Genomic DNA, 12793 nt, shown 5'->3' with positions numbered 1-12793 from the left:
GATCGCATCCTGTCATATAGACAACATCTCCAGAAACAGGGAAGAAACTAAACAGTAGGGTCAACTTGATCCAGAAACTCGCCGGACCCACATGGGGAGCAGGTAGCCTACAAGATATCCACGCTGTTACACCGGAAATTTTGGCCTGGATATCTGACTTAGATATTGACATTTGATTTGCTACTACCATACGAAAGAAGACTAACAGATGGGAGTGACTCGTTCCCTTTTACCCGCTGTGTACTGCACACATACAGGAGCGGAGCTGATACTGAGACATGGGAATAGTGGTTAGCTTACTGGACTAGTAATCCAGAGACCTGAACTAACAATCTCAGAGGTATGAGTTCATAATCCTACCACAGCAGCTGGGGAATTTAAATTCAGTTAATTAAATAAATCTGGAACAAAAAGCTACTATCAGTAATGGTGACCATGAGCTATCGGATTGTTGTAAAAACCCATCTAGTTCACGAATGTCCTTTAGGGAAGGATATCTGCTGTCCTTATCCGGTCTGGCTGAAATATGACTTCAGATCCACAGCAATGTGGTTGACTCTTAACCGCCCTCTGAAATGGCCCACGCAGTTGTACACAACCGCTACGACCTTCACCACACGGACTGCAGCGGTTCAAGAAGGTGGCTCACCACCACCTTCTGATGGGCAATTAGGGACGGGCAATAAATGCTGAGCCTTGCCAGTGACGCCCACATCCCAGGAACGAATAAAAAAAAAACCTCACATGGGCCAGACGGGAGTGAATCGTTCCCTTTTACCCACTGGGTACGTTGCCCAGGGGGATTTACACTGGCTTGGCACCGGCAGTTAGCAGGTGCCACCTTTAATGTCTCCACATGTCTCACAGTGACAGTGGATGCCAACAGGGTGACTGGAAGCAGCCTCACTGGCACTGCCACCCAGTGGCACAGGCCGCATACCTCCCTGCTGCCAGCCTCGCAGCCTAAATACAAGTCTCATGGCTGCTCATTACTGGGGAGTCTCACAGCCTGTCACACCTGTTGGAAGGTGTCGCAGGCCATTTCACCTGTAGCAAATCCCAGGCTTCAGGAACAGGGACTGGAGCGGGAGTGGCCGTTAGCTCCTTGTTGACTAAATTGTCACTTTTTACATAGAATCTATAGCACAGAAACAGGCCATTCGGCCCAACTGCTCCATGCCGGTGTTTCTGCTCCACACGAGCCTCCTCCCACCCCTCTTCATCTCACCCTATCAGCATATCCTTCTATTCCTTTCTCCCTCATGTGTTTATCCAGCTTCCCCTTAAACACATCTCTACTATTCGCCTCAACCACTCCCTGTGGTAGCGAGTTCCACATTCTCACCACCCTCTGGGTAAAAAAGTTTCTCCTGAATTCCCTATTGGATTTATTAGTGACGATCTTATATTGATGACCCCTAGTTCTGGGTCTCCCCCACAAGGGAAAACATCTTCTCTACGTCTACCCTATCGAACTCCTTTGCAATTTTAAAGACCTCGATCAGGTCACCCCACAGCCTTCTCTTTTCTAGCAAAAAAGAGCCCCAGCCTGTTTGCTTAAATAATCAGTGTGGTTCATTGTGAGGGGGAAAGCCCTGATCATCTCCTCTCCCTTGAATCTCCTTCCCCCCGTTATCCCTGACGCTCACTGGGAGGGGGGGTGGGGGAGGGGTTCCACGGCCGCCCTCCGCTACCTCACCACAAGGGGGCAAGAGCTTCCAGGCCAGTGAGCGCCGCCAGACTATTTGACTGCAGGGGCGGCACCGCAGCTGGGCCTGATCCTGCTGCGCACGCTCTTCAGCAGAGGGTCGCCGGGCAACGATCAGGAAGTTGGGACCCTCTACAGCATCTGTTAAAGGGCTCTCCCATTAATACAGCTATCTGTTAAAGGAGTCTCCCGTTAATACAGCTATCTGTTAAAGGGGTCTCCCGTTAATACAGCTATCTGTTAAAGGGATCTCCTGTTAATACAGCTGCCTGTTAAAGGGGTCTCCCGTTAATACAACTATCTGTTAAAGGGATCTCCCATTAAACCAACTATCTGTAAAGGGGTCTCCCATTAATACAGCTATCGGTTAAAGGGATCTCCTGTTAATACAGCTATCCGTTAAAGGGATCTCCAATTAAACCAACTATCTGTTAAAGGGGTCTCCCGTTAATACAACTATCCGTTAAAGGGATTTCTACCTACCTGACAAAAATATTTAGCAAACCTTCCATCCCGCTCCCCGCCCCCCACCGGCCCATTTATTTCAGAAAGGAGAATCAATAGCAGACCAGGCACCATTTCACATGCGAGGGACATGACAACATGCCGTCAATTTTTACAGCGCCATTTTAAGAATTTTTTTTTTACACTTCAACCCAACAGCTCTCTTTTTTTTTTATAAGAAATTATTTTAAGTTGACAGCCGGGAAAGGTTTTTTTTTATTCCCTTGCCGATTTCGCAGTGTGGATTTTGGCTGTGTCTCAGCCAAAAGTGGTGGTGGTATAACTGCAGTCCGGTGCTGACTCGATGCCCGAATCACTAAGGCCAGCGATCCCTCCCCTCTACGCCTCCCCCATCACTCACCCCACCCCTCACAGGAAGCCATCCCATATCAGCCAGAGCCTTTTTCTTTAATTCATTCACAGGACGTGGGTGTCGCTGGCAAGGCCCAGCGTTTATTGCCCATCCCTAATTGCCCTCGAGAAGGTGGTGGTGGTGAGCCGCCTTCTTGAACCGCTGCAGTCCGTGTGGTGAAGGTGCTCCCACAGTGCTGTTAGGGAGGCAGTTCCAGGATTTTGACCCAGCGACGATGAAGGAACGGCCGATATACTTCCAAGTCGGGATGGTGTGTGTGACTTGGAGGGGAACTTGGAGGTGGTGGTGTTCCCATGCGCCTGCTGCCCTTGTCCTTCTAGGTGGTGGAGGTCGTGGGTTTGGGAGGTACTGCCGAAGAAGCCTTGGCGAGTTGCTGCAGCGCATCTTGTAGATGGTACACACTGCAGCCACGGTGCGCCGGTGGTGGAGGGAGTGAATGTTTAAGGTGGTGGATGAGCTGCTGATCGAGTCTGGAGGCAACTCCAGCTCACTGTGAAAGCCACGTCTTAAAGCCTGCAAAAGCGCTTTTAAGATTTTGCGTGCAGATCTTTTTTTTCCCAATGACTCAAGGAAGCAGTCTTGAGATTTAAATTGAGCCCACCGACAATCTAACAGAAGAACCACCTCAGTCATTCACATAAAGGGCCGCCGAAAATCTGGATGCTGAGGATGAGGAATGGTGTGGACGAGGATTAACACCCCAACTGAAGAGAAAAGAGATCTGGGAGTCCCAAGTACACAAATCATTTAAATCGAGTGGACAGGCACAAAAAGCAATCAGAAAGGCTAATGGATTGTTGGCTTTTATCCCTGGGATACAAAGAGGAGGAAATGATGCTTCAGTTGTACAGAGCCTTGGTCAGACCCCATCTGGAGCACTGCGTTCAGTTCTGGGCTCCCCACCTCAGGAAGGATACACTGGCCTTGGAGGGGGAACAGCACAGATTCACCAGAATGATACCGGGGGCTAAAAGGGTTAAATTATGAGGACGAGTCGCATAAATTTGGATTGTACTCCCTTTGAGTGTAGGAGATTGAGGGGTGATCTGATCACGGTGTTTAAAATGCTACACGGATTAGATCGGGTAGATACGGGGAAACTATTTCCACTGGCGGGGAAGTTAAGAACGAGGGGACATGATCTTAACATTAAAGCTATGCCATTCTCTCCCTCAGAAAGCTGTGGAGGCTGGGGGGGGTGTCCATGGGAGCTCTCAAGACTGAGCTGGATAGATTTCTGTTGGGTAAGGGCATCGAGGGATACGGAGCGAAGGCGGGTAAATGTCGTAGCAGGTGCGAGGGGCTGAATGGCCTCCTCCTGTCCCGAATATCCCTATCTACCTCGGTACAACCCGTGTTCCACAGATACCCTGCACTGATAAGGAAGCATCAACACCAGGCAAATTGACGTCTTGACATTTTATTTAAAATATCTCAGAAACAAACGACACTTAACTGAAAGCGGCCACAAGTGACAGATGCTTCTTCGCAACCGTAAGAGAATATAATTTTTTTTTTTCCAGGCACAATTGTCATTTTTAGTCATTGAGAAAAATACAGAATTCAGCTGTACAAAAATGGATTTTTTTTAAACCATCCCCCCCACCCCCGTACAAAAAAAAGTTTCTAAACAGTCGTATGAAGATCTTGTACAAAAAAGCATTCTATATATATATAATTAACAAAAACAGCGATATATAAATAAATTATATAATTTATACTTGTCTTTAACCATTTCATTATTACAAAGAAAATACGAGGCTAGCGAACTGTTTTTATTTTCCTTTCTTTGTTTCAAGACAGTTTTAATCGCGTTATTTATAAATTTTCTTCATTCGCACAAACACACACACACGCACGCGCACACACACACACACACGCACGCGCACACGCACACACACGCACGCGCACACACACGCGCACACGCAGAGAATAAATAAGACCAGGAATGTGATGGGGTTCAGCGTTTATGAGTCTATATGTTGGGGGGTTTCCGTCCTCGCTTCACATCACCGTGTGCGCTGTGGAGAGTTGGAGCAACACCACTTGCCTGTTCTCCAAGGGGTGACACTTGCCGTTGACTTGCCTGCTCAGGACCGGGCAGGAGGAGAAGGACACCTCGGGGCAGGGCTTGACTGGGAGGACCTCAGCCCCTCGGAAGGTGAGCCGGAGTCCGGGTTGAGGAGGGGCGGAGGAGATGACGCCCGGTTTCTCAAGCTCCGCTGAGGGCCGGTGGAGGAACTGTTGGCTTCCAGGCAAGAGCACCGGGGGGCGGTGAGTGGCCATGTGCTTTCTGAGGTAGGCTTGCCGCCGGAACTTCTTGCCGCAGAGCGGGCAGTCGAACAGGTCTTCTTCTGGGCCAGGGGACTCGCAAGGCTGGGGCGAGGGGTTGCAGCTCTCCCGCTGGCTTTCCGCTTTGGTTTTGCTCTTGCTGCTGTCCTTGGCTGCCTCGTGGCCTTGGAGGCCGCCAGGGTTCCTGGGTTTGTGCCAGCGGCAGTGAGAAGCCAGGTTGGCTGGGCAGCTGAAGACCTTATCGCACTCGGAGCAACGATACTCCACCCGAACGATCCTGGAGCACCTGTGCTGAGCGAGCGACAGGGCGTCTGCATACTCCTCCTTGCACAGTTGGCAGATGAACTCGCCCAGGGGCTGGCCTGCAGCCCTAGGCTGCTGGTAGTCCATCAGCTCTTTGGTGATCCTCAGCCCCAAGACCGGCGAAGTGGTCACCTCGTCCCGGTAGGTCTTCCTCTCTGTCCTGGGCCTCTTGCCCGGGGCTTTGGCTTTGGCCGCGGGCAGCTGCCTCTTGACCGCTTGGATGGGGGCGCAGTTGGAGCCCATCTTGACCTCCTCGTCCGACACCGAGGCCACAAAGACCGCCCGCCCCAGCGAGGAGGCCAGGGACGACGGGCTGGGGAAGGACTCAGCCAGGACAGGCGAGCTCGAATTGACCGGACGGCCCGGGGAGCCGGGGCGACCGCTCACCGGCCTGTTGGGGCTGCCAGACGGGGCACAGGGCGAACCGGGCATCCCGTAGCAGGCCGGCCCGGCGGCGGCGGAGGAGGCCGGAGGCGGAGGGGACATCCCCTGCCCCCATGGGGAGGGCACGGCTTCCAGAAAGCCCTGTTCCTCTTCGGTGCAGCGCACCCTGTACGAGACGGGGGCGGCTCTCTTGGTCCTCTTCACCAGAAATCCTCGGGGCATCTCGGCTCAGGAAGTTTCTTTGACGAGCGTGTCCTGTCAAACGAAAAAAAAAAAAAACCAACAGCAGCCTGCGAGCGCCTGTGCTCTGATCCTGGAGGCTGCCAGGGAGAGGAACGAGAGCGTGTGCTAAGCAGCAATCTCCCCCACTTGGAACTGTTCAATCGCAGCACTGCTCGGGCTATTTAAAGGCTGCACGATCCCATTGTCTGGTCCATCTCAAGCAGATGGCTTGGGATGAAGAACCAATCAGACAAAGAGCGTAATCTGATCCAAGAGGGACTGACGAGTCTCCCAGGAGGCGCCAGATGTACCTGTTCTGACGCGTGTTTGCTCCCCATTATGTAAATGACTATAAGGGTGCCACACGTCCGGCCTGCTCTTTTTGTCCTGCTCCTATTCATAACACACGTGCCGGGGCTTTGTCCTAATTCAATAGAGGCAGGGAAAGAAAGATATAGAGAGAAGGGGCCTCCTCCTGGGGGCGGGGGGGTGGGGGGGATAGAGAGAGGTCCCTTAACGTCTCCAAACGCGCCTGATCCAACTCTGCCGGCTCTTTTGTTCGCAACAGATCAGACTTGAGACCCCAGGCCGTCTGATTCACACAAAGCCGAGAGAGCGAGCGAGAGACTGAGAGAGAGAGAGACTGACAGAGAGTGGAGAGAGAGAGATAGAGACTGACAGAGAGAGAGAGCGAGAGACTGACAGAGAGAGAGACTGACAGAGAGAGTGGAGAGAGAGAGAGAGAGACTGACAGAGAGAGTGGAGAGAGAGAGAGAGAGAGACTGACAGAGAGAGTGGAGAGAGAGAGAGAGACTGACAGAGAGAGTGGAGAGAGAGAGAGAGACTGACAGAGAGAGTGGAGAGAGAGAGAGAGAGAGACTGACAGAGAGAGTGGAGAGAGAGAGAGAGAGACTGACAGAGAGAGTGGAGAGAGAGAGAGAGACTGACAGAGGAAAAAGAGAGAGACTGACAGAGAGAGAGAACGAGAGACTGACAGAGAGAGTGGAGAGAGAGAGAGAGAGAGACTGACAGAGAGAGTGGAGAGAGAGAGAGAGAGACTGACAGAGAGAGTGGAGAGAGAGAGAGAGACTGACAGAGGAAAAAGAGAGAGACTGACAGAGAGAGAGAACGAGAGACTGACAGAGAGAGAGAGAGAGAGAGAGACTGACAGAGAGAGAGAGAGAGAGACTGACAGAGAGAGTGGAGAGAGAGAGAGAGAGACTGACAGAGAGAGTGGAAAGAGAGAGAGAGAGACTGACAGAGAGAGTGGAGAGAGAGAGAGAGAGACTGACACAGAGAGAGAGAGACTGACAGAGAGAGAGAGAGACTGACAGAGAGAGTGGAGAGAGAGAGAGAGAGAGAGACTGACAGAGAGAGTGGAGCGAGAGAGAAAGAGACTGACAGAGAGAGTGGAGAGAGAGAGAGACTGACAGAGAGAGTGGAGAGAGAGAGAGAGACTGACAGAGAGAGTGTAAGCTTTGGCAATATGGTTCTCTGTAAACTTTCATGCCAATAAAGCATTTGAACTGAACTGAACTGAGTGGCGAGAGAGAGAGACTGACAGAGAGAGTGGAGAGAGAGAGAGAGACTGACAGAGAGAGTGGAGAGAGAGAGAGAGAGACTGACAGAGTGGAGAGAGAGAGAGAGAGAGAGAGAGACTGACAGAGAGAGTGGAGAGAGAGAGAGAGAGACTGACAGAGTGGAGAGAGAGAGAGAGAGAGACTGACAGAGAGAGTGGAGAGAGAGAGACTGACACAGAGAGAGAGAGAGAGAGAGAGAGACTGACAGAGATAGAGCACGACGGTCTATTCTTGAACTTATTGAAAGTGGTGTAGGGGGAAAAACATATGATGTAATTAAATCGATGTATACAAACAATAAATGTGCAGTTAAAATTGGAGACAAACAAACAAAATACTTCCCACAGGGGCGTGGTGTGACGCAGGGCTCGCCCATCTCACCGACACTCTTTAATATTTACATAAATGAGTTGGCAAAATTACTTGAACAATCTACAGCACCCGGCCTCACCCTATATGAATCCAAGGTTAAATTCCTCCTCTATGCAGATGACCTGGTTCTGCTGTCACCAACTAAGGAGGGTCTACAGCAGAACCTGGATCTGCCGGAGTCATTCTGTCAGACCTGGGCCCTGACAATAAACCCCCAAAAAACCAAAGTCCTTGTGTTCCAGCAAAGATCCAGACATCAGGGACCCAGAATAAATTTCACACTAGGAACAACTAAAATCGAACAAACCACTAACTACACATACTTGGGCATAAAAATCAGCTCTACGGGAAATTTTCATCTGGCTGTGAATGAACTGAAAGAGAAAGCTAGAAGGGCTTTCTATGCCATTAAAAGATCAATCCAAATAGAAATCCCAATTAGCATTTGGCTCAAAATTTTTTAACCAGTAATTGAACCAATTGCACTCTATGGCAGTGAGGTGCGGGGACCGCTAACACAACAAGAATTTGCAAAATGGGACAAACACCCAATTGAGATCCTACATGCAGAATTCTGTAAAAGTATCCTCCGGACTCAAAGGAAAACCGTAAACAATGCATGCAGGGCAGAACTAGGCCAATATCCATTAATAATTACTATCCAAAAAAGAGTCACCAAATTTTGGAAACACCTAAAAATGAGCAACCCCCACTGCTATCATTACAAAGCCTTGAAATGCCAAGAGAGGACCATAAAGAAGAATACCCTTAGTCAACTAGTCCTGGGACTCAGTGAAGCAACCACTAACACTACTAACAATAACCAGCCCCAGGACAGTGACATCGTAGCACAGAGAATTCGACCCAACACAATTGTCACTAAGCAAAAGGAAAAATACCTGTCATATTGGGCAGAAACAACAAAAACCCAAAACAAACTCAATTGCTACTTGGCCCTAAACAGACAATACAACATGGCTGAATACCTGACCATGGTAAAGGATAGCAAACTGAGAAAAACCTTGACAATGTACAGACTTAGTGAACATAGCCTGGCCATTGAAAAAGGCAGAGACAGACAGACCCGGCTGCCAAGAGAGGACAGGATATGCTCTCACTGCAGTCAGGGAGTGGTGGAGACAGAGATGCACTTCCTCACAGCTTGTGGAAAATATCAGGGCATCAGGGAGAATTTCTACCAAAAATTCACACAAATATGCCCTGAATTCAGAAATTTGAATGACGACCAAAAACTCCCATACCTACTAGGGGAACAGAGAAACTGTGTAACCTTAGCGGCACACTATGTTACAGCTTGCCATAAACAGAGGGACAACCAGTAAACCTAAGAAAAGAGTATATACAAATTATACGAATGTATATTTATACACTCAGGGATTTATCTGTTTATACACTGTATGAATAGATCTGCGTTTATGTGTTCAACCATAAATGTTTTTCGATGCTTTGGCAACATAAGATGTAACTTATCATGCCAATAAAGCGATTTGAATTGAATTGAATTGAATTGAGAGTGGAGAGAGAGACTGACAGAGAGAGTGGATAGAGAGAGAGAGAGACTGACAGAGAGAGTGGAGAGAGAGAGAGAGACTGACAGAGAGAGTGGAGAGAGAGAGAGACTGAGAGAGAGAGTGGAGAGAGAGAGAGAGAGAGACTGACAGAGAGAGTGGAGAGAGAGAGAGAGAGACTGACAGAGAGAGAGAGAGAGACTGACAGAGAGAGTGGAGAGAGAGAGACTGACAGAGAGAGTGGAGAGAGAGAGAGAGAGACAGAGAGAGAGTGGAGAGAGAGAGAGAGACTGACAGAGAGAGTGGAGAGAGAGAGAGACTGACAGAGAGAGTGGAGAGAGAGAGAGAGAGACTGACAGAGAGAGTGGAGAGAGAGAGAGACACTCACAGAAAGAGTGGAGAGAGAGAGAGAGAGACTGACAGAGAGAGTGGAGAGAGAGAGAGAGAGAGACTGACAGAGAGAGTGGAGGGAGAGAGAGAGAGAGTGGAGAGAGAGAGAGAGAGACTGACAGAGAGAGTGGAGAGAGAGAGAGAGAGAGACTGACAGAGAGAGTGGAGAGAGAGAGAGAGAGACTGACAGAGAGAGTGGAGAGAGAGAGAGAGAGACTGACAGAGAGAGTGGAGAGAGAGAGAAAGAGACTGACAGAGAGAGCAGATACCCACTGATAATAAACATCCAAAAACGAGCACTAAACTTCCTAAATCACCTCAAATCTAGCTCCCCAGACACCCTTCATTTCAAAGCCTTTCAGACCCAAGAGCTAAACCCAGAAAAGAGTCCCCTGAGTCAGCTGCTACTGAAACTAAGTACTCAGCCGGACCCTGACCAGCCCCAGACCAACACAGCCGTCCAAACACCAATCCGAGTGAACCAAATCATTAAACAATGCAAAGAAACCTACCTGGAACATTGGAACAAAATAACCGAAAGCCAAAGCAGATTAGAATGTTACCGGGCCCTAAAAAGAGAATATAAACTGGCAGACTACCTCACGACCATCAGAGACACAAAACAGAGACAGACCCTCACCAGGTACAGACTAAGCGACCACCAACTGGAAATTGAAAAAGGCAGATACAAGAAATCCTGGCAGCCTAGAGAGAATAGAATATGCGACCAATGTCTGGCCGGCGAGGTTGAAACAGAAATGCATTTCCTCCTAAAATGCGAAAAATTCAACACATCAAGAAACATATTATTCAACAAGCTAAGCCAAACAACCCCAGATTTCAAGGAATTGGATGACCTGTCAAAATTGAGATTAGTCCTAGGAGAAGGAGACAGACCATACCTTGGGGCCAAATATGTAACAACATGTCACAACCTGAGGACTGTTTAAAATTAAGACTGTTTAAAATTAATATTGAACGTACCAAATGAAGTACAAAGACTGTTTAAAATTAATATTGTTTAAAAGTAATATTGTATGTACCCAACAAATGTCATATCGATTGACACCTACAGAATGTTGGAAAACTGTACCTTTTTGCTATGTAAGCTTTGGCAATATGGTTCTCTGTAAACTTTCATGCCAATAAAGCATTTGAATTGGAATTGAATTGGAATTGGAGAGAGAGAGAGAGACTGACAGAGAGAGTGGAGAGAGAGAGAGTAAGACTGTTTAAAATTAATATTGAACGTACCAAATGAAGTACAAAGACTGTTTAAAATTAATATTGTTTAAAAGTAATATTGTATGTACCCAACAAATGTCAAATCGATTGACACCGACAGAATGTTTGAAAATGTACCTTTTTGCTATGTAAGCTTTGGCAATATGGTTCTCTGTAAACTTTCATGCCAATAAAGCATTTGAATTGAATTGAATTGAAATTGAGAGAGAGACTGACAGAGAGAGTGGAGAGAGAGAGAGAGAGACTGACAGAGAGAGTGGAGAGAGAGAGAGAGACTGACGGAGAGAGTGGAGAGAGAGAGAGAGAGACTGACAGAGAGAGTGGAGAGAGAGAGAGAGAGAGACTGACAGAGAGAGTGGAGAGAGAGAGAGACTGACAGAGAGAGTGGAGAGAGAGAGAGAGACTGACAGAGAGAGTGGAGAGAGAGAGAGAGAGAGAGACTGACAGAGAGAGTGGAGAGAGAGAGAGAGACTGACAGAGAGAGTGGAGAGAGAGAGAGAGAGACTGACAGAGAGAGTGGAGAGAGAGAGAGACTGACAGAGAGAGTGGAGAGAGAGAGAGACTGACAGAGAGAGTGGAGAGAGAGAGAGAGACTGACAGAGAGAGTGGAGAGAGAGAGAGAGACTGACAGAGAGAGTGGAGAAAGAAAGAGAGAGACTGACAGAGAGAGTGGAGAGAGAGAGAGAGACTGACAGAGAGAGTGGAGAGATAGAGAGAGACTGACAGAGAGAGTGGAGAGAAAGAGAGACTGAGAGAGAGAGTGGAGAGAGAGAGAGAGACTGACAGAGAGAGTGGAGAGAGAGAGAGAGACTGACGGAGAGAGTGGAGAGAGAGAGAGAGACTGACAGAGTGGAGAGAGAGAGAGAGAGACTGACAGAGAGAGTGGAGAGAGAGAGAGAGAGACTGACAGAGAGAGTGGAGAGAGAGAGAGAGAGGCTGACAGAGAGAGTGGAGAGAGAGAGAGAGAGTGACAGAGAGAGAGAGAGACTGACAGAGAGAGTGGAGAGAGAGAGAGAGAGAGAGACTGACAGAGAGAGTGGAGAGAGAGACTGACAGAGAGAGTGGAGAGAGAGACTGACAGAGAGAGTGGAGAGAGAGAGAGAGAGACTGACAGAGAGAGTGGAGAGAGAGAGAGAGACTGACAGAGAGAGTGGAGAGAGAGAGAGAGACTGACAGAGAGAGTGGAGAGAGAGAGAGAGAGACTGACAGGGAGAGTGGAGAGAGAGAGAGAGACTGACAGAGAGAGTGGAGAGAGAGAGAGAGACTGAGAGAGAGAGAGACTGACAGAGAGAGTGGAGAGAGAGAGAGAGACTGACAGAGAGAGTGGAGAGAGAGAGACTGACAGAGAGAGTGGAGAGAGAGAGAGAGAGAGAGAGACTGAGAGAGAGAGTGGAGAGAGAGAGACTGACAGAGAGAGTGGAGAGAGAGAGAGACTGAGAGAGAGAGTGGAGAGAGAGAGAGAGAGAGAGAGACTGACAGAGAGAGTGGAGAGAGAGAGAGACTGACAGAGAGAGTGGAGAGAGAGAGAGAGACTGACAGAGAGAGTGGAGAGAGAGAGAGAGAGACTGACAGAGAGAGTGGAGAGAGAGAGAGAGAGACTGACAGAGAGAGTGGAGAGAGAGAGAGACTGACGGAGAGAGTGGAGAGAGAGAGAGACTGACAGAGAGAGTGGAGAGAGAGAGAGAGACTGACAGAGAGAGTGGAGAGAGAGAGAGAGAGACTGACAGAGAGAGTGGAGAGAGAGAGAGAGAGACTGACAGAGAGAGTGGAGAGAGAGAGAGACTGACAGAGAGAGTGGAGAGAGAGAGAGACTGACAGAGAGAGTGGAGAGAGAGAGAGAGACTGACAGAGAGAGTGGAGAGAGAGAGAGAGAGACTGACAGAGAGAGTGG

General features: G+C 48.9%; 1 protein-coding gene across 1 annotated transcript; it reads right to left on the bottom strand.

Moving 5' to 3' along the window:
• Positions 1-3627: 3627 nt before the first annotated feature.
• On the bottom strand, positions 3628-6552 carry LOC147092926 (insulinoma-associated protein 1a-like). Its single transcript, XM_085976238.1, has one exon. It carries the CDS (start codon positions 5784-5786, stop codon positions 4590-4592), a length of 1197 nt encoding a protein of 398 aa, XP_085832364.1. The 5' UTR covers positions 5787-6552; the 3' UTR covers positions 3628-4589.
• Positions 6553-12793: the final 6241 nt, after the last annotated feature.

The sequence above is a fragment of the Somniosus microcephalus genome, unplaced genomic scaffold, assembly GCF_052327205.1.
Source record: "Somniosus microcephalus isolate GS21.2 unplaced genomic scaffold, FLI_Smic_1.0 unresolved_chr2, whole genome shotgun sequence".
NCBI classification, from domain to species: domain Eukaryota; kingdom Metazoa; phylum Chordata; class Chondrichthyes; order Squaliformes; family Somniosidae; genus Somniosus; species Somniosus microcephalus.
Note: the sequence above shows the minus strand (reverse complement) of the source record. Positions and strands in the feature narration are given on the sequence as shown.

Excerpts from the sequence above, each read along its gene's own strand:
- LOC147092926 (XM_085976238.1), bottom strand. The coding sequence starts at position 5,786 with ATGCCCCGAGGATTTCTGGTGAAGAGGACCAAGAGAGCCGCCCCCGTC.